Here is a 22143-nt window from a genome sequence, read left to right as displayed (position 1 = left end):
AAAAACGAAAGTGGGAGGAAGTTTGCAAAACAAATCAGATCCACAACCAGGAAACCGAGCTACAATTCGAAGAGCATAGTAGAACACTACAGCCAAATCATTCCAGAATCTTTCGGTTTACCACAGGGAAAATACTGAAGCCAACATAAAATTTTTTATGTCACCGGAGAGAGCTTACCTGAGTCGAAAATCTGACCAACCAAGCTCTACACGGTGACCTGACTGGGCGAACTGAACAACCTTAGATTGGAAACCGAGGATTAAGAGATCGGACAACCCAATGAGACAAATTCAGAGCCTCCACAATCTCACTGGTGTACAAATATCAGAGCAGCAACGGCGAAAGACGGGGGAAGAGGTGAGCTGATGAAGCTAAGAGACGAGTTGAGTGGAGATCATCGACGAAATGCAGAGTATCGACGGCGAAGTCAAGAGCGAAGAGGCGAGCAGGCGAGCTCGGTGAAGAGATGCGAGCAGCAACGGCGAAGTGAAGAGCGACGGCGAAATTCAGAGCAGCTACACGAGAAGAGAGAACCGACGAGCAAAGAAAGAGGCGAGCTTCCTCTGATGAAGGCGCGAGCAGAGCGAGAGAAACACCAAAGTGTCAGCCAGCGCTGAGGGTATTTTTGGGTCTGCCGTTGCCTTCAATTATTAGAGCTAGAAAGAGTCAGAAGCAACAATTTGTTGCTTCTGATGAAACCATGGTTTCACCGGTGGAACCATGGTTTCAGCCTGGACCACGTTTTCAATTTTATGCCTGCCTGTTTGGATGATTTCATGTGCAAACCATGGTTTAAGCTTCCAAACCATGGTTTGCTTTGTCATCCAAACACAGTCGGCCTGTTTGGCCAACCTCTAAAACCATGGTTTTGGGGGGTGTTTGGATATAACCAAACCACGGTTTGGAGAATAACTTCTGGAAAATAGATTATGGGGAGAATAGATTTTTTGAAGAATAGATTTTGTGAAAAAGTGATTCTGAGAAGTGAGAGTGTTTGGATAGTTGTTACCAAAAGTACTTTTTACATGTACAAATTACTAAAAAAGGCATAAGTTAATATGATAATTACAAAAAAATATATTTTATGATATATTTTAATTGAAGGAATAAAATTGTTAATAATACATTTTTTATTACATAATTAATAATACATAAGATAATATAATTAATAAATAATTAATATGTATATATATATTATGAGATATAAGATTAAATATATTTATAAAAAAATATGTTTATAAAAAAAACAAGATATATATCCTATAAGCTCTCACACTCTCTCTTTTTTTTCCAAAAGCAAAAAATTTTTACTTTTCCCAAAACCATGGTTTTGGTTTTTTAAGGGTGTTTGGGTGATTTTTTCCCAAATCATGATTTGGGTCCCCAAACCATGGTCTGGGTTATCACCCAAACACCCCCTTGGTTCCAAACTTGCCACACAGGGGAAGAAATTGACAAACCATGGTTTTCGATCAAAACCATGGTTTCAGAAGAAGTGAATTCATTTTGCTTCTAACTCAAATTAGAGAGTATGCTTGTGCTTGTTAGAGTAGATATCAACAAAAATATGACTTAAACATCCTTAATTATTTTTTTATAAACATATTTAATTTTATATCTTATAAATATATACCCATATTAATTATTTATTAATTATTTTATCTTATGTATTATTAATTATGTTGGTAAAAAAATATATTATTAATAATTTTATTCCTTCAAATTAAAATATATCATAAAATTTATCTTTTATGTAATTATCATATTAATTTATGTTTTTTTAGTAATTTGTATATATAAAAAATGCTTTTGATAACAACTATTCAAACACTCTTACTTCTGAGAATCACTTTTTCACAAAATCTATTCTCTAAAAGCTATTCTCCAAACCATGGTTTGGTTTCATCCAAACACCCTTTTAGTGTGCGTTTGGTTCTTGATTCTTGTGTTAGCTATCTGTTTTTTGGGTTCTCCTGCTGATAAAGCCCAATTTTTATACATTTTATTTCACATTAAATTATGATTTAAATGATAATTTGAGCTTAATTGGATTTTTATGCATAATTAGATTAATTGATTGATTTTTGGATTTTGCATGAAAATTGAGATTTAGGATTAAAAATATAGATGTTTTGTGATTTCGGATTTTGACTTGGAATTAATTTTTCCTATTTCTTTGAAAACAAGTCTTATATTTTTAGAAAGATTATTTTTAGAAAGTTTTGCAATTTCTTGCCTAATTTTTGTGCATATCTGACATTTAATTTTTTATTATATTTGGGTATAATCTGCATTAATAGATGCACTTAAATTCTTGTAGGTCAAGAAAGAGTATATAGGAGATCTAATGGTGCAAGATTGTTTCTTGGGATTTAAGCACAATCCAACGGCTAATATCTAGTGGGTCAATTAATTACTAATGGGCTTGAGCTTTGGATCCATAAAAATTTCCTTTTCCCTCATTAAACTATTTTCTTTATTTTGAGAGGAGGATTCACGCCTAAGAGGACACCACTTCCATCTCCATTCATTCACGCACAATTGAACGCCTAAGGAGACTTTTCTCCTTCTCCATTCAGCCGCTGGACATCACGCTTCAATCAAAAATTCACATCTTTTCCCTACGCACAAAAGCCATCCAATCTTCATCACCAACTCCTTCGTTCCACGTGCCACATAAATTCAGCATTTTATTCTCCATTCTCCATTAACTATGGTGGCCATGATTTCCAACAGCGTGGAGGGAGGAGATAATACCATGGAAGCTTAAACTTGTGTGGGAGGCAACTTGAGAGGAGCATGAAGGAGACTAGAATCTTGAGCTAGCACTTGAAGACCACAAGAAAGTGATATTCCATTTATCTTTTTAATTCAAGGACTTTAAATTGTTTAGTTTTAAATGAGTTCAAGTTGTAATTTTGTTGAGACAATTTAGTTCTAGATTGTCAATCTTATTCTTGGATTAAATTGATATTTGGATCTTATTTGTGCCAAGATACTTGTTGGAATATATGTTTGGAACCTTTGCATTGTTAATTGAATTTATAATTGAGTTTTCATTATGAGTTTAATTATCAATGTGGTTTGAATTGCAAAATTTGGGTTTTTTCACCTCTTAATTGTTTAATTAAGTTGGTTGATTATCTGATTGTTTAATTGAATAATTTCAAACATAATTTCTAAAATTAAATTGAATTATCTTCATTGGTTTTAATAGGCTTAATTAACCAACTTTACACTGTTATGAGTTCTCTAATGGTTTAAGGGTTTTTGAAGTTGAGGGTTTCCTTTATTTCAAGTAGGTAATTAAGTTTATTAATTCCACTCTCTTATCACCTCCCTTTGGTCTAATTAACTAATTAAGGTTATGAAGGTTAAATTCATGCGAATCCTGAGTTGTCCCCTCTACCGTATCTGAAGAGAAATTTCTGAATTTTTACTTGCTGATTCTCTTTGCTTTCTGATTAATTTTCTTTATTTATTATTTTTATTTTCCTTCAAAAAACCCCCCAAAAATTGCATTGCATTCATTTAGTTTAATTTAATTTTCATACATATTTTAGGGTATTTGCATCTTGCATTTAGAATTAGAATTTTGCATTTTAGTTTAGGTCCAATTTTTTTTTTTTATCACCTAAATTTTTACTTAAAGAAACCTACAACTTGCTCCTTGGAAGTAATGACCTAGGTCGATCTTAAACTACAAATTAATTATGACCTAGTTTAATTGAGTGCTTTGACGACAAAAGGCATCATCACTTGCTGTATTGAGTTTTATGTGCCGCTCAACGATGGCACCATCATTCTTCATGATAATCAAGGCAAATAATTATATCTCTTATAGCACCTCAACATCCTTGCTCCAAAAAAGCAGAAACGGTGACCATGAAGTGATCATGTTGTGATCAAGTCCCGAAGTCATCTTTGCAACTTTATATGCACGCTGACTGGTCTTGGCATGGGGAAGTAAAAGGGTCAGGATCAAAGAACCATGATGCGGGGAGACTCTTCCTAAAAAGTGAAATCTTTTGCTCTGCAGACTCATCACATATAGATATAGATAGAGATTTGCAAGAGCCTTAAATTTTGGCTTTGTCCAATCTCTGAAATCTGATAGTCCAATCAAAGTCGATAGTTTGAAAATTTGAGATTCTTAATATGGTCAACGTGTCTCCCTTTCAATTCAAGCTTCTTTATGGATCTTCAAATCTGATTAACAGCTAACTAGGACTGAACACGGCGGAACTGGACAGAAATGCGAATCATTGAGCGTTGGGCAAAATATGACCAGGCTTATTAGCCGTAAGCCTGCCTCGTATTCACTTTCAAGTGGGATTTTAAGTTTTAAGAGGCAAAAGTTTTTCATGATAATTCAACGAATGGCTTGCTTTAAAGATCTTAAATGATTTTATCCTTCAAAAACTCAATAATGGAAAGTTAATCTCTCATTATATATTTCCTGTCACTGTGTCGCAGTTGAGCAAATTAAGAAATGACTAAACAATAAAAATAATAGAAAAGTAAAACAAGAGAAAATAATAGAAAATGAGAGGGGAAAAAGTAACCACAAGAAATTACCATAAAAAATAGAGTATATAATGATTGTGTCATCTCCATGAGGATGAACAGGCCAATATCCATAGAAATTTTTTTTTTAAAAATTAAAATATTAAACTGACTAACTAAAATGATTTTGCTTCATGAGTGATCCCTGTCCTGTCTATACGACACATGACACCTCACGCAGTCACCTTCCCATAGGACGCTCCGCAACAATCCGGGATGGATGATAAAGCAAGTGGTGGTGGGACACACCAGCACTGCGGCGCCAATGCTTCTTTTGTAGTGGCCACACGTAGATTGCACGCAACAAGCGCGTGGACATGCTTCTCGTTTCGTGGTATTCCTATTCCCATTAGACATATATCCCAGAAAACAAAAAACCATATTAACCGACGGTTGCAATCTTGCAGCTCTATGCTTCGACGGGATCAAACAAATGCCGTACTCGAATTGGTGGGAAAGGGGAGAGAAAGAGAGAGAACTGAGAATGCCCTATCATCCGTCTCCTTCACCATGACCCCTCCTCCTTGCCTTTTCTTCAACCAATAACCCTTCCTCCTTTTCACCTGACCTAACCCTAGATTTTGTAACTATTATTCATCAAAAAAAAAAAAGGGCTAACTTTTTATCATACGGGAGATTTTCTGCCCCCAGATCTCTGAAGAAATTCTTCGTTTTTTCCCTTGCCCTTTTTATTAAATTTAATTTTTTTAAATATTCTTCTCCTTAGCTGTTCTTCGCTCGTATCGGATTCATGGATTCCAGTTGTGGGTTCGGAGAATATTTGATGTCGCATACTTCTCTTATTTAGAATTAGGTGCCCTTGTTAGCTTAGGGTTTCCATTTTTCGCTTTTTGAATGGAACCCCGTGTTGGCAATAAGTTTCGGCTCGGCCGCAAGATCGGCAGCGGTTCCTTTGGCGAGATCTATCTGGGTTTGTTTCCTTTTATCTCTTTTCATTTTCTCCTGCTGCTTATATTATTTTGGGCGATATGCTGATTGGGTATTTGTTTTTTCTGGGTTTTATGCAGGTACTAATATTCAAACTAACGAAGAGGTCGCAATTAAGCTTGTAAGTGTTACTGACGAGGTTTTATATGTTATACTTCCGTTCTGAAATTGTTTTTCTGTGAAGGTAATCGCAGTACAAGGGTTTTGTATTTCCTTTTTCTGTGAAGTTATTTGCGGCAGATGGTTTTGTTTGAGGTCTATTTCTGTTTATCATTTATCTGTGATTTGTTTGAAAGTTCAGTTTTGAGTTGCATTCATACCTCACAGTCTTAATTTGGAAGTGCTCAAAGATTGCTTTTTGCTACTCTTTCTTGATCCCAACGTCTTCGCTGAGCCGGGTTCCTTCTTGCGAAGTCTTGAGAGTGTGATAGGGAGCGATCGTTGAAAAGGGGTGTTACAAGAGACATGGGAGCATTTAGAAACCGGCCGTTACCTTTAGTATACACTTGACTGTTTTTAAGGAGTCTTGATTTGTAACTCAGGGCTGTTTGCAATCAAGTTCAAAGTCTTCTGTAGAATTTTTCTTTTTAGGGGACTGTACTTTAGTTCATTCTTTCAAATTTATCGCTTATTAAGGACATTATTTTGAACGATTTATGCTTGTTGTCACATTTTAATTTTTAACTTGGTTTCAAAAAGTTGCTTCTGGTGTTTTGAATCATGTCGACCCATTTCTGATCATAGTTGAGCATTGCTCCTAATGGTTTGGTGAAAACAAATTTTAATAAATGAGGGATGAAGGGAAGCTGTGTGGTATAGGAATCAGACTATTGGCGAGCTTTGTTGCTTATAAAATCTATTCTCGTATTCTCAAGTATAGTAAAATGTACTAAACTCATTACTTGGGGATTAGGTTTTTCTGCCGTATTTCTGATTTAAACAATGATATCTTCAATATGCTTGAGAATTGTAATCTTCCTCTAAGTGACAATATTTTCTAGCTAAGAGCAAAATCAAGTTGGTCATTGGTTGTTAGATGGATTCTAATTGTCTGGTAATTTTTTATGCAATGATTATCTGGAGGTAATTTACTTTAGATAATAAGATATTTGAAAATAATTACTCTTCCACTCTAGTGTGGAAACCTTATTTAAGTGCAAGGTCAAACTTTTTAGATGCTCTTGTTGTCTATCCATTATTCACTTTTGGTTGGAGATCGTCCTTAAATAGAGTGGCTGTTTAAACTTATGATTATTAGTGAATTTCTTTTTCTAGGAACAAAGACTGCTGTATGGGACATATTATGAGCGGGCATCTATGTTAGTCTTTGAATGAGAGTCATCTTTCATGATTGCAATTTTGGCTTTGTGCATATGACTCTTGATCTCTGTAGCTTATTGGTTAGGGAAACGTCTTAATTTCTGGTTGCATTTTACTTTAAGCAGCCATCATGATGTTTCTTGTATCTTCTGGCGCACTACAGTTGATGTGTTCCTTTTATTTATTTTCGTTCCCTTTTGACTAGGAAAATGTCAAGACAAAGCATCCTCAGTTGTTGTATGAGTCCAAGCTGTACAGAATTCTCCAGGGAGGAAGTATGGTCTCTTTTATTATCTTTTTGCTTTTATATTTCCATTATCATACACTTCTCTGTGAGAACCCCCCCCCCCCCCAACAAACATATCGTTGTAAAATTTATGCCAGCTAATATCTGATTTTGTCTTTGCAGCTGGAATTCCAAATGTTAGATGGTTCGGAGTGGAGGGGGATTACAATGTGCTGGTGATAGATCTGCTTGGACCCAGTCTTGAAGATCTATTTAACTTCTGCAGTAGGAAGTTATCACTGAAGACAGTTCTCATGCTTGCTGATCAAATGGTAGGCCCTGTTGACCTTGTAATTTAGAGATATATATTTTATATATATATATATATATAACTTGAATTAACTTAATATAAGTGTTTCTGATTTTGACATCATTTTCCAGATCAATCGAGTTGAGTTTGTTCATTCCAAATCATTTCTACATCGGGACATCAAACCAGATAATTTTCTTATGGGCTTAGGAAGGCGTGCAAACCAGGTGGCTAATTTTACTTTCACATGGTCTGTTATCCTTTGGCATATTGTTTATTATAAAAGTGGTTAATGACTTTTATCTGCTTGTAGGTTTATATTATTGACTTTGGTTTGGCCAAGAAATATAGAGATAGTTCAACTCATCAACACATTCCTTACAGGTATGAAGATTTGTTATGTGTATAAAATGTGGCTTCATTGCTGTTGTTTGGGCTCAGCATGAAAATGAAATTTATGTCATAATCTTGAATGCCAGAAAATTTTATGAAATGCTATACTTTCGTGACATTGTAGTAATGCTTTTTTAGAATGTAATAACGAATGAGTTTGCTAAATCAGCATGTGGAAATATTACAGAGGCTGAATCGTCCACTTCCAAGATTACATTTGCAAAAAATCCTGCATTATCAGCCCATTTGAATCACTACAAACATTTTCTTGGAGTAATAAGCTAAATAAACAATAAATCATGCCCTCTTTGTGTAATATATACTTTAGCTTGAATTTTTTGTTGGTCCTATGCTAAGTTTTAAGTGCTACTTCACTTGTACTGTGTTTATCATGCTGAATTTTGCTCGGGGGTGCTAAGGATGGTGCCACAAGGGACCCAACTTGACATTACAGTTCTAATTGATTTGTTAGTCCATTGATACAGATTACTGCTCCAATCGTTCTTCTTTGATTCATGCTAGCTAGGGACATTTCAGTTAATTGAAGTATTTTGTTCATATGCATGGTATTTATTGAAACTGTTTTTCCTTCTCATAAGTGAAATGATGTCGACTCGCTTTCACTTATAGCTTTATGTGCACAGTAGTAGCACAGCATGCACCATGTTGGAATGTCACGTTACCTACACGATCAATACATTGTAACACACTGGAAACCCAAACCTTTGCAGGATATGGAAATCAATTTTTTTTTTTTAAAAAAAATAAAAATTGAAAAATAATTCATAAATTGAGTTATTAGTTAGTCGGTCATGAGACTTATAGTTTAGTTTTGTGAGATTTATAGTTAAATTTCTGTTTATCCTCGTTTAATTTATTATTTTGAATTTTTTAAATTAATATGCACTTAATGTGATATCTATTTCAAGCCATTGTTCATTGTATTTCTAAACTGTAAGATTTGATTTGGTTTTTGATTCAGAAGTTAGGCGTTCAACGCACAATTTGAATCAATTACTGTCTAGGAGTCTTAATTATCTTTTTATTGTCTTCTTATTATTTTTCTTTCGAGTTTTATTTATAGAAGGGAGCTGTCACGTGAGATTTCCACATGATTACAGACCTCCACTTCCATCTTATTCCCCCTTCTTCTCCTGAATTTCTAACAATAATTTAGCCGTTTCCCCTGATAATTTATTACATAAAAGAATCACAGGATTTATGATCTATTTGATCATTACAACTGCAGGGAAAATAAGAATTTGACAGGAACTGCTAGATACGCTAGCATGAACACTCATCTTGGCATTGGTATGTGTCATTTTATATTTCATCACCCCCGTTTTGTGATAAGTTGTGGTGTCCTCTGTTAGATATGTGATGTTTGTTCTTTTGCAATGATCAATTCACAGAGCAAAGTCGAAGAGATGATTTAGAGTCTCTTGGTTATGTCCTCATGTACTTTCTGAGAGGAAGGTGATTATAGCCGTCTGCCCTCCTTTATTTTTTTTCCAGTGCTGTGTTGAAAATTTGTGCTAAATTTGTATTTTCTCTGTAGTCTTCCTTGGCAGGGGCTTAAAGCTGGCACCAAGAAGCAGAAGTATGAGAAAATCAGTGAAAAGAAGGTTTCTACCTCAATCGAGGTAAATTTTACAGCTAGCCTCCTTTGCATGGTATGGGTTAGGTTTCCTGGGTTATGCTGAGACTATTTTCTTTATTCCAGGCACTGTGCCGAGGTTATCCAACAGAATTTGCATCTTATTTCCACTACTGCCGATCATTAAGGTTTGATGATAAGCCAGATTATGCTTACCTGAAAAGAATATTTCGTGACCTCTTTATTCGTGAAGGTTTGAACTTATGTTCTTTTAGAATTCACTTCTTTAGTCTGCAATTTTATGTTGACCACGTGTTTACTTGCAGACGAACTTTTCATTTCCATTTTTGAAGGACTTTGTTAGCATACTTTCTTGATTGTGTTTTGTGGCAACCTTGTTAGGCTTTCAGTTTGACTATGTTTTTGACTGGACTATCTTGAAGTATCAGCAATCACAGCTGGCTACTCCTCCTGCACGGGGCCTTGTAACTGTCTTTCTCTTCTTTTTGTTTCTCCCATGATCCTTTTTGTCATGGTCAATGTTTAGAAGCCTGAGATGGTTGTTTTTCAGGGCCCAAGTGCTGGAACTAGTTCTGGAATGCCTCCTGTTGTGGCTAGTGCCGATAGGCAGACAGGTAATATTTCTGAAGTTATTTTATAGATAGGTCAAATATCTTATCTATATCTCTTTGTTATATACAAACTTGGTTTGCTTTATTCGCAATTGTGTTTTTTGGTATGTGTTTGGTTTTCCTGGATACTTTACTGCTTAATCACTACCCCTGACACTATCAAATTGTTCCTTCTGTGTGTGTGTTGCTCTCCAATCATTTCTTGTTATTTGAAGAGTATGGTCTTATTTACCTTTGGTGTTGCCGATTCTTTGTTTCAGCTGAACACTGGTATAGGTTTTATGCTGATAGCTTGGCTTGTCTTTCTCTCCTATTTTATCCTTTTTTAAATTTCTCAAAATTTAAGTGGTAGCTAGTTTGCTTTTGAGCTCTGATTTGTGCTTGCTTGTCTGTCTTCCTGATAGGAGGGGATGAAGGGCGAACTCCTGGTCTTGTTTCAATGGATTCTGTGAGGCGAAGAATGTCAGGTCCCATATTAAATTCTGTAAGTTTCTCGAAGCAGAAAAATCCATCCGCCAATAATCCTCTTATGTTTAATGATCCTGCAGTTGGATGTTTGGATTTCAGAGAACATGGGTTTCATTGAGAAATCTGGTCACTGTTCTTCTGTAACTCATCGACTGATAAATATGAATGATGATTTCACTATAGAAACAAACTTTTATATTCCAACTTAACAGCCACGATCTGTGTCCCGCAGTCTCCAAGTAACAATATTTTGGGCCAGTCAAGTGGGTCATCTCGGCGAGTTGCTGGCCGTGATGCATTTGTTGGCGGGGAGTCAGATCCGCGTACTCGCGCTACTGAAGCTAGCCCTGGAGCTGCTCACAGAATTACTAGTGGTCACAGAAGTTCACCATTGATAGCTTCAGATGCAAAGAGAATATCTTCTGGAAGAAATGCTTCTCATGTCAAGAATTATGAATCAGCTGTCAGAGGCATCGAAAGCTTGCAATTAGAGAATGATGAGAGGGCCCATTATTAAATTGTCACCTTTTCATCTTGTAAATTTATGAGTTGACTGGCACTTCTCTAGTTGTTGATGCTGCTTTAACTGAGCTGAGGCAAGTTTGGTCTAAACTTGGAAATCTGGGTTTGGATTGTGAATACACCTAAAGCTGAGAAGCTGATGAACGAATTTGAGCTAAGATTTATGCTTGCTGTGAAGCTGAGCCTAATTGGCTCTTCTGGCGGGAACTCCTGAATGTTATGGCCTGTTATCCTGTGAGTTGTTGATTTACCTGGTGTGTCTTGGAACGCATAGTTCAAAATTACTGAACCAGTGATAATGTAATTAGCCATGCTACTGATGTTATTGATAGTACTTAAATTGCCACCACGATGCAAGTTTTGTGGAGATTATTATGGGAGAGTTTCATCTGTTCGTGGGTTATTTTACACCTGAAGTTCTGTTATGATTGATTCAAATTTTCCCTTTCTTTAATCAATAGATCTGCAAGACCTTTTTTACCCCCGAGCTGAATCATCTTTAAATCCGATGACTGTCTTCTGTTACAGGTCTATTCTCACTCCTCTTTTATTGCTTTCAGAAGAAATTTGAACTGCTTAGCCAGTCTAGTTTGATTTTATTTGAAAGTTGGGCTTGATTTCTTGGAAATTTAGGGTAATTGTTCATTAATATCCATGTAATTTTATGTGTAAATTTTGACTGGGAAGTGTCTGTTATATATTTCTGATTGATGAGCCATGTCATATAAATATCATTTACAGATTGAATTTTTCCGTAAAATCTCTCATTTCTTATCTTTTCCTGAGTGTCCTATGTTAAGCTTTTATTATTCCCCATTTATTATTCCCCAACAGCAGCAATCATCAATGCGTGATAATCCTTATCTTGTTTCATGTTTTCCTTTTCCATGTGTTCATAATGTTTGCAAGATTGCACTGCAAATGGACAAGGGAATTTCAAGGTCTCTATTAAAAAACGCATGCATATAATTTTTTTTCTTCATGTTGCCTTGGAGTTAACCAGTTAAAGTAATTATGTCCATCTAAAATGACCGTTGGCTTTATAGTAAACATTACATATTCATGCTATTTTTGTTCTTAATATGCAAGTTAGTTTGACACTTAATTTAATTTTAAATATAAGATTTCAATTTACTTTGTTTTTCTATATTTGTCTATTTTTTCTTACGGTAGTTATTGTAGTAGTTGCATATGTTAAATTTTTCATTAAACAATGGTTTTAGCTAATAAATATACTTAGTAAGAGTATTTTAAAAAAAGTAATGTCTATTTATTATAAATAATTAATTGAAATAATTTTTTAATTTACTTAAATTAATTAGAGGTAGTATGTTGATGGGATAAAGTCAACTTATTTAAGATTGAAGATTGGTATCCTTATTGTAATTTTATCTTCTGACGTTAGATCTTTGTATCTAATAGTTATAGGGAAAATTATCAAGAGGTGTCAATAGAAAAATTTAATTACCAAAAAATTTTAATAACAAGTGATTAGTATGAATCTGTTATTATTTTTTATTTTGAAACTTGTCATTATTTATTTTTTACTTGTCAATAGATTTTAAGGTAATTAAATTTTTTTTCTTTCTGAAATCTGATTGTAATTCTCTCATAGTATAAGTTCTAAAACGGTAATGCAATGACAAATTTTGAAAGATGTTAATCAAGGCACTGGCTACTGAGCACTACATAAAGTCGCTTTATAATTCAATCTATTTATAATATCAGGTTATTAGTACTCATCCGCAAGTTATGAAAGTACTTTGTTATCTTTCTTTCCTCGGTTGACTCTTCTTGTCACCATGAATCCTACTTTCTGCTGAAATTATGCCTCAAGAATGGATAACTTGTACACGGTATGCAATCGGTACGGATCTCTTCTTCCTTTTCCATTCCAGAAAGGTTTGGAGTGTAATCCCTTTCATAAACATCTGTCCAATAGTCTGTGGGCCCCTCCAACATAGAATAACTGTCGAGCAAGGAACTGTGTATTATTTAAATAAATAAGTGGCACATCTCCACCAACATGTCAAAAGATGTGAAGGACAATGTGGTGTCCTCCAAGTGATGAGCTGTTATGATGGGATATTCAATCTGAGGACCATTATTTTTTATATGTACTTTATCTAGGTAGTCGTCTGAAGAATGAGATTCACATTTGTTTCCTTCTATTATCTTTTTAGTCACTCATTTGACAAAATTCATCTGAACTCTTCTCCTTTGCTTCATTATAAACATTACTCAGGAAACCTAAAATAGTTTAACGAAGAAATAGTGGTGTGAAAATACTGCAACAAAAGCCTGGACAGTAGTCACCCTCTGATGCACAATGCCAAATTGTGATCCCCACATTGAAGTTTCATTCCCTTCTTCAAAGTAATCAACTAGAGGCTTTGCTCAAATTGCAATTGCAAATCAGAAGATTTCGTCTAAATGCGTTTGAACAGTAACTTGGATTGCTTAATCTGCGTAGATTTCAGAACACTTTTTGCACAAGGCTCCTAACCATATCCGAAAGTATTACATCTCAGAACAACGGGTATAGTATCCCTTGTCTTTCTCCCCAGGCCAGAACAATATTATGCAGATGTACACAAAAGTGAAGATGTCATAGTGCACTGCACATTCATATAATCATATTGACACTGTAGTATGTTAAACAAAATAACATCAAGTGAGGTTCAATAGTTCCAGAAATTGCAGAGAAATGAATCCAGCTCAGACAAAATTTGTGGAACCCACTACAAGAGTGATGATGCAACTGGAATTTCTGTTTCCATAGGCAATTTTTGAAACCACAGAAGCCCCTTCCTGAGCTTAAGCTCATCGGTTTTTGAGAAATATGTCATGAAAACAAAGTTGCATTTATTTGAGTTTAGATACATAGCAAAGGAAATTTAAAAGAACAAGGAAAAAAAAGAAAAAGAAACGTGTCTTCTTTCCATGGACCATGATCGGCCAAGAAGACTACACTCTACAGGATCCGGAACCAACTCTTCGATCACAATTTCTCTACTGCATCCCATGAGCTCTACCAGCAAACGAGAAAGGGCAGTCATTTGTTTTCTGAATCAAAGTTCAAACCCTTCACCAAGATGATTCCTAAAAACTTGCTACAGTCCATAGACAACTCTGGCGTACTTGTCCTTGAGCCACTTGAAACTTTTCCTCAGAGAGCCTTTCAATTTACCTTCAGCAGCATATACCTTGTAACTAGCAACCCTCTTCTTCCTCTGCAACTCAGGATCAGCAAAACTCCAGCTCTTAGAGGAAGAACTGTTTGTGGACCTACCTTTCTTGAACTTGTAATTCACACCGTTTCCCATTTGGCTTTGAGTTGAATTTGCAGCAGAGGAAGCATATGAAGCACTGTAACACCTAAGATCTCGCATGTCACGGACCCCAGCTGAAGATGATGCTGTTCCAGAGCAAGAATAGGGCTCAATCTGATTCTGTATCCTCGCATTGCCGTAAGACTTGGATCTGAAATCTTCCATTTTCCAAGGTTTGACCCTTTTCCGACGAGAGTCTGAAGCAGCGGCTTCTGCTTCGGAACAAACAAAATAATGGCATTTTTCGCCCAGAAATTCATTCTTAATCCCATTGCCAGCGACTCCTATGCTACGACCAAGGTGGCGCTGACTACGATGAAAAAATTCACACAACATATCAGAAAAAATATAATTGTAATCGAAAAAATTCAGAGTAGGAGCACGACTATATAGTCCTTTAATAGGGTTGAATATAATAAAAATACATAATCAAAAGAATATAAGAAAAGTACATAAATATGCTTCTACTATTATGTTTGGCTTAAGTTTGTCACTTATAAAATTGTAGCACTATCAAAGTAATTCAATGTAGCTCCACTAAGATCTCGCACATTAGAGCATTTTTGGATTGCATTTCAAAAGTACTTTCAGAAAAAGGATACAAATTCCTAATTCTCATTAAAGTTGTGTTGACTCCCGTGCTAAATGTGCAAAGCTAAACGCAAATGTGATATCCAAAACATGTCAATAAATCATTGGCAAGGATTTCTAGCAAAATTAGAAGGCAATTCCGAAAGGTAAAACATTTTAAAAACGAGAGCTTTAAGATAGCAAATTTTCAACAGAATCTGAAGTATTGATCAAAGTTCTAGAAGTACTGAATATGTTTAATTTTATTTTAAATAAATGAATAAAATATAGTAAAACACAACCTGGGAATATCATTTTCAAGTAATTGAAGTGCAATAAATTAAAGTTTAAATTTCATCAGACTCAGAATCAGAGGGACAAGATTACAGAGTCAAAATTTAGAGATTGGATTATAATTATTTTTTTTTTTGGTGAATGAATTACAATGACGTTAAAACCCTAGGAAACGAATCTGGCTGTAATCCGTTCATGAAAAGAAATAACCTAATTGTAATTCAATATCTAAATTTTGATTTCGTGTAATTTTGTCCCTGTGGTTCTGAGTCTGATAAAGGCCCTGTTTGGATAACACATAAAACCATGGTTTTGAGACCCAAACCATGGTTTGGGTTTCAGACTTGCCAAACACCCAGGAAAAAACAGAAACCATGGTTTTGGATTAAAACCATGGTTTGGAGCTCAAAACCATGGTTTCAGAAGAAGTGAATTCATTCTGCTTCTGGCTCAAATGGGAGAATATGATTGTACCTGTAAAGTAGATCTCAACGATAATATGATTTTAACATTCCTCAATTATTTTTTTATAAACATATTTAATCTTATATTTTATAAATATATATACATATTAATTATATTATTTTATATATTATTAATTATGTTGGTAAAAAAATATATTATTAACAATTTTATTTTTTAAAATTAAAATATATTATAAAATTTGTACATATAAAAAGTTCTTCTGATAACAATTATCTAAACACTCTCATTTATCATAATCACTTTTTCACAAAATCTATTCTTCACAAAATCTATTTTTTCCAAAATCTATTCTCCAGAAGCTATTCTCCAAACCATGGTTTGGTTTCATCCAAACACACCCAAAATTTAGCCCTTGAAATTATAGAAAACAAACGGTTAGAGTTTTTTACTTTTGGGCCAAGGAATCCATAGTCGTAGCAGTACAATTATTGTATTTTTGATGAGGATCACGATGCATGTTCATCCGTGGCCGCCTTGGTATGAGACGGGCCTTAATAAAGGTGTGGGCCAGTTTGGGCTGAAGTCCAGTTCATGACGACATTATGTACGGGTTTGATCCAAGAGCTTAACCTGAACCGATTAACTCGGGGCAAATTCAAGTACGCCGAAAATTGCTCCCGGACGGTATAAACCGTATAACACCTTTGTAGTTGGGGTTAACTGTTGCACTCTCGCTTTAGGAAATCGCTCTTCGTTCAACTTCCTCGACTCCGCGGCGTAGATCCGAGGAGTTTGGGAAACCCTAGTTGCTTTCCCAAAACAATACCACTCTTCGATCAGCTACATACTGCCACCGCCTTCCCCTTTTGGTTTTTTCTACAAAACCACTCGTCATCCGAAAGGTCTTTGTTATAATACCGTCCTCAATATTTGGGTTGCTTTGTAATAGCGCAGTTTGTTTAGATTTATTCTAATTTTGCTCCTATCTTAATCGATATTTCTTTTAGGTTATTCTTGAGGTTTTAGTTGTGGATCTGCTTATGATGCTCTTGCACGTCAATCATACTTCTCGTAATTTCTAGTTTTTGGTTGGATTGTGGGTGACTGAGTTCAAAATGTCAAATTTTTTTACGCTGAGAAACACCGCTATGTTTGAGAAATATTCTATTCTCAAACGTCCTGCCGTCAAACCCCCCGATCCCTCAAAGATTTTTATTTTCTTTTTTTATTATTTTGTTGTTTCGTTCCTACATCATTCTTGTGTAAAGGTTTTCTTTTTAATCTACTCCCAGTTGTACTCTTTATAATTACTGAATAAATTACGGGTATAACTGTTCTTTCTTTCATGCAGTCATGGCTGGAGTAGCACCCGATAGCTCACCGTTCGATGCTCGTCAATATGATTCAAAAATGAATGAACTGTAAGAACTTTAACTTGTTCAGAATTTCATATTAATAGGTTTCTATCTGGTTTTATTGGCTTGCTTATTAGAGTTGCTGCTCTTGTCTATTGTTGCCCTACTGCCTTTTTTGTGTGTGCACAGTGCAGCTGACGGGCAGGAGTTCTTTACTTCTTATGATGAGGCTCATGATAGTTTTGATGACATGGGTTTGAAAGAGAATCTTCTCAGAGGGATTTATGCATATGGTAGATTTTATCCTTTTTGTACTAAATTTTAATTTTGTTCAAAAGATAGTGTTTCTTGCAGTACAGTTGCATGGAATTGATTATATATAATGTAATAAATGTCCGTTGGATTATTCTTCCTTAATGTATTGCGTAGTTTTTAAACTCTTTGTTTGAGTTTTTAGTCATGGGTTATTACTGCTTCAAATATATGGACAATGTCATTATATGTACGGGCTTGGTGTTTATCTTTATTATTAATTAATATTAATAAAATAACTGTTGTGGCTGTTGTGCATTTGTATGTAATATGAGAAATGAGCCGCAATGTTGCTGATTTATGGGTAGTGCTGCTTGTTAGATTTTTTTTTTTTTTAATATTATATGTAGATGAATAAGGCATGGTGCACATTCCTGTCTTTTTTTTTTTTTTTTGGTGAAAAAATAATTTTGGCTGCATCCTGCATATTGAGCGCTCAAATTAATAAAGTATTATGATTTTTACTTTTACCATAGGATTTGAGAAGCCCTCGGCTATACAGCAAAGGGGAATAGTTCCCTTCTGCAAGGGACTTGATGTTATTCAGCAGGCTCAGTCTGGCACTGGAAAGACAGCAACTTTCTGCTCTGGGGTTTTGCAGCAGCTTGACTATAGTTTGATGGAATGCCAGGCCTTGGTATTAGCACCAACTCGAGAACTTGCTCAGCAGATTGAGAAGGTTATGCGAGCACTTGGAGACTATCTTGGTGTGAAGGTGCATGCATGTGTTGGAGGAACTAGTGTTCGTGAAGACCAACGTATTCTATCTAGTGGTGTTCATGTTGTTGTTGGTACCCCTGGTCGCGTATTTGACATGCTGCGCAGGCAGTCACTTCGGCCAGATTACATCAAGATGTTTGTCTTGGATGAGGCGGATGAAATGCTTTCTCGAGGTTTTAAAGATCAGGTACTTTTATAATAATTTCCATATCACTTGCACGTACAAGTTGATCTGTGTCTATTTGTAAATATGTAGACGTGTCTGCATATTTCTGTATATCTATATGCAAATTAATGTAGTTTCACTCTTAGAAACCTTGCAAGAGCACTTGACTCTGTCAAAAGTAACTCCTTTAGTTACTTTATAGGGCCTTAAGTAAGTTTGGATGGCTGTTAAATTAGTTATGTTTCAGACTAATTCCAGTTTAACATTTCTAAGAGCTATGAGCTTCCTTGGTATGTATTACTTTTTATTTGAAATTTCTTTTGCTATACGAATGACTTATATTTACATTAACTTGAAGATTATACATGCTCTTGCTCGTCATTGTTGCCTTGATACTTCTGCAGGAACTTTTGTGATTAGAAGGCCCATTTATTTGTATAACTGCTTTAACCTTGATGTTCTTGTTATCAGATCTATGATATATTCCAGCTACTTCCGTCCCAGATTCAGGTGGGAGTGTTTTCAGCTACAATGCCTCCTGAGGCGCTCGAGATCACTAGGAAGTTTATGAACAAACCTGTTAGAATTCTTGTGAAGCGTGATGAGCTAACCTTGGAGGGCATAAAACAGTTTCATGTCAATGTTGAGAGAGAGGAATGGAAGCTAGACACACTCTGTGATCTTTATGAAACATTGGCCATCACTCAGAGTGTCATTTTTGTGAACACCAGAAGGAAGGTTGACTGGCTTACTGACCAGATGAGAAGCCGGGACCACACAGTTTCAGCAACCCATGGAGACATGGACCAGAATACCAGAGATATTATTATGCGTGAATTTCGCTCTGGATCTTCTCGTGTTTTAATAACGACTGATCTTTTGGCTCGTGGTATTGATGTCCAGCAAGTGTCACTAGTTATTAATTATGATCTTCCCACTCAGCCTGAGAACTATCTCCATCGTATTGGTCGTAGTGGGAGGTTTGGCAGGAAAGGTGTTGCAATCAATTTTGTGACAAGGGACGACGAAAGAATGCTGTTTGACATCCAGAGATTTTATAATGTGGTAATTGAGGAGCTGCCATCTAATGTTGCTGAACTCCTATAATGAGATTTTGCCTTCCATCATTAATAGAGGAAAGTTGCCATCAGAAATAGAGGAAAGTTGGATTCTCTTGGGTAACTATTATGTAATGCCTTTTTTTTTTTCCCTTTCCAATTTTGTTAGATCTCCAATTTTAAAGATTAAACCTTGTTTAATAGGCGTAGTAATTTGATTTAAATTATCTGTTGTCTAAGTGGTAAGATATTACTTACACTGTGGAATCCCTTAGTGTCTGGCAATATCGTGTATGGCCATTGTTACGCATTTCTTGCAGCCAATATTTCTGCTATTAATTATAATGTTAAATTACATTACTTCCTCAATTATTTAGACGTTTCTTAGTCTATAGCTCGTGCATCATTTTCTACAAGCTGATATTATGGTAGTCTGTTTCTAGTGATCGTTCCTGCTCTTCCTGTTCCTGTAAATTGACTGGCAACTTAAATTATGAACAACAGTTAGAACCTATAGTTAGATCTTTAATTTGGCCCAACCTAACTAGTGCTAAACTAATAATCTGGTTAAGAAATGGAAGGCCCCACATTTATTCTTCTTAAAATGCAAGTATAAGTTAGAACTAGTAAGGTGTATACCCCCTTTTTTTGGGTGGTGGGACCGGCTAGCAAGATGTATACTTATCATTGAGGAGATCTCATACATTAATAAATTGTATATTATAAACATCAATCAATCGATAAAAATATAATTAAATCATGTAACATTTAATTTCAGTTGGATTAATAAAGTCAGGTAAAATCATAATTAAATGGTGGAGGATTTTTTTTTTGAAAAGTCTCTTGCCAATAATGGTGAAAAATGAAGATAAATGAGTGTGAACAATTTATGTTTATTATTTAATTTTAATTAGTCTGCACAAGCTACACTCAATAATGGACGATTATTAGAAGGGAAACGTAAATCTCTTTTCTATTTAATATAAATTACAGAGACTTTTTGGTTTTGTTTTAGAAACCTATATGAACCTTCCTCAAGATCAGAATACATGTTACATAAACTTTTTTTTCAGTTTTGGAATCCAACTTTCATTCACCTATTGGTATCTTTATATCTATATGTGTTTTCAATTAAATTATAAAGTTACGCCTTAATTTAGCGAATTTAGTAAAAATATTAAATAGATCATTAATAAATATTAATCCTTAATTTAGTGAATTTAGTAAAAACATTAAATAGATCATTAATAAATATTAATATTAGAAGATAAAGTAAAGATTTAAGATGTTAAATGTTTCATCAAAAAGTAGTTCTAGTTAATATATATAATTAGTAATGATATTTTAGAGAAGACAACACATATTTACTATAAATAACTAATTTAAATAATTTCTTTAATATGTTTAAAGTAGTCAATTAACTCTTACATGAAGGATTAGAAATAGTATAACCATATATATCCTTTATTATAAGCCTCTAGAGGCCTCTTCACCTTGGCATTGTTAAGGATGAAGATGAAGATGATGGGAACAATCATCTTCACTTAAATTCTTGATAAGTTTGTGTTTAAGATGCATCTGAATTCCGCAAGGAGTTTTGATCATCTTTCTATAAAGTTTGGAAGGTATATGAAGTATATCTCAATTAATACACGTACACATTTTAACTAACTTCGTGGGGTCCTAATTGCAACTATAAGAACCATAGTTGAGTCTTAACAGCAATTATTCTAACCTTGCTTACGATACGACCTTGATTAAGATCCCATTTCTCTAATTTTTAAAATTAAACTCATTATTAAAATTTTATTAAAGTTTTAAAACCCCATTTTCCTAATTTCTAAAATTGAACTCACTAAATTTTTTCCCCCCTTCCCTCTATTTCTCTCGTGCCAAAGATGGGATAAGAGCAAAAGGGGAGGATTGGGGATTGGTAATTTGGTGTTGTACGAAGTATGTAGCGTAAATTTCGTTTGATTCTTTTCTTCTACAGAAGACAACGAACGATTTAAGACCAAGGACGGAGAGGGGTTACAATTACGTGCATCTTTAGGAAAAAATTGCAAAACATGAATTTTCTAAATAAGTTTGGTTAAAGAACAGGTAATATAATAGAATATAAATATAGCTTGGACCCAGTATAAAATATAGATAATATAGATATAACTGAAATATTGTATAAAATTCGTTTGCTTTCAAACCAACTTATGTGGTCAAAACTAAACTTATTGTTCGCTCGGCTAAAATTAGTTTAAAACAAGTGTCAATCTCTTTTGTTTGTCGAAAAAAATTTAGAAATTTTTTAAAACAACACAATTTCAAAAATAAATAAATAATCATATTAATACATAATGAATAATGTAAAATAAAAAGTTTACGTGTTTTATTTTTATACAATATACGTTGGTATATTGACCCTTTTTTCGATTTGAATACAATTGATCTGTTCAATCAATCGCAATTAGTGTAATGTATTTTAAACTATAATTATGTAAAGATTATATAAGAAAACAAACAATTTTTTTTACCCAATTTTTTTGACTCTTTTATTTTATATCTTTGAAGTACTGTGAACTAAATTAAAAATTAGAACATTCATTTACCAATCAAATTACATAATCTAGCTCAATTTTCACGAGTATTGTCATTGAAAAATAAGGAAAAAAATATAAATTGATAAAATTATGGAAATTGGACATATTTTCTACCCTTAAAATTAATTCTACATGCCTATATTTTATAAATTTTGAAAGAAGAAGCACTATTTATAAGTTATGCATATTAAAACTTATCCCAATTTCTATATGAAGCATGGACCACATCAATTTTTGTAAAATATTGAAGGCATATATAATAAATATTATTGAAAGCAAAGCAACCAACAAAAGTTTGCTCCTTGATAGGGACTTAATACGTGTTCTTTTGTA

The 22143-nt window shown here is 34.4% G+C and overlaps 3 protein-coding genes across 3 annotated transcripts; 2 read left to right on the top strand and 1 right to left on the bottom strand.

The window, feature by feature from the left end:
* Positions 1 to 5017: 5017 nt before the first annotated feature.
* On the top strand, positions 5018 to 11470 carry LOC114711290 (casein kinase 1-like protein 12). Its single transcript, XM_028895664.1, has 14 exons — positions 5018 to 5498; positions 5596 to 5636; positions 7041 to 7110; positions 7245 to 7393; positions 7503 to 7598; positions 7685 to 7755; positions 9014 to 9075; positions 9177 to 9240; positions 9323 to 9407; positions 9488 to 9614; positions 9764 to 9846; positions 9933 to 9996; positions 10398 to 10477; positions 10694 to 11470. The coding sequence occupies exons 1-14, from the start codon at positions 5423 to 5425 to the stop codon at positions 10976 to 10978; spliced, it is 1353 nt and encodes a 450-aa protein (XP_028751497.1). The 5' UTR covers positions 5018 to 5422; the 3' UTR covers positions 10979 to 11470.
* A 2137-nt stretch (positions 11471 to 13607) lies between these two features.
* LOC114711292 (uncharacterized) lies at positions 13608 to 14499 on the bottom strand. The gene has a single exon (XM_028895667.1). It carries the CDS (start codon positions 14478 to 14480, stop codon positions 14097 to 14099), a length of 384 nt encoding a protein of 127 aa, XP_028751500.1. The 5' UTR covers positions 14481 to 14499; the 3' UTR covers positions 13608 to 14096.
* A 1829-nt stretch (positions 14500 to 16328) lies between these two features.
* LOC114711291 (eukaryotic initiation factor 4A-1-like) lies at positions 16329 to 19540 on the top strand. Its single transcript, XM_028895666.1, has 5 exons — positions 16329 to 16507; positions 16957 to 17026; positions 17150 to 17253; positions 17749 to 18179; positions 18630 to 19540. The coding sequence occupies exons 2-5, from the start codon at positions 16959 to 16961 to the stop codon at positions 19263 to 19265; spliced, it is 1239 nt and encodes a 412-aa protein (XP_028751499.1). The 5' UTR covers positions 16329 to 16507; positions 16957 to 16958; the 3' UTR covers positions 19266 to 19540.
* Positions 19541 to 22143: the final 2603 nt, after the last annotated feature.

The sequence above is a fragment of the Neltuma alba genome, unplaced genomic scaffold, assembly GCF_004799145.2.
Source record: "Neltuma alba isolate B1F8T4 unplaced genomic scaffold, ASM479914v2 tig00011288_pilon, whole genome shotgun sequence".
Lineage (NCBI taxonomy): Eukaryota > Viridiplantae > Streptophyta > Magnoliopsida > Fabales > Fabaceae > Neltuma > Neltuma alba.
Note: the sequence above shows the minus strand (reverse complement) of the source record. Positions and strands in the feature narration are given on the sequence as shown.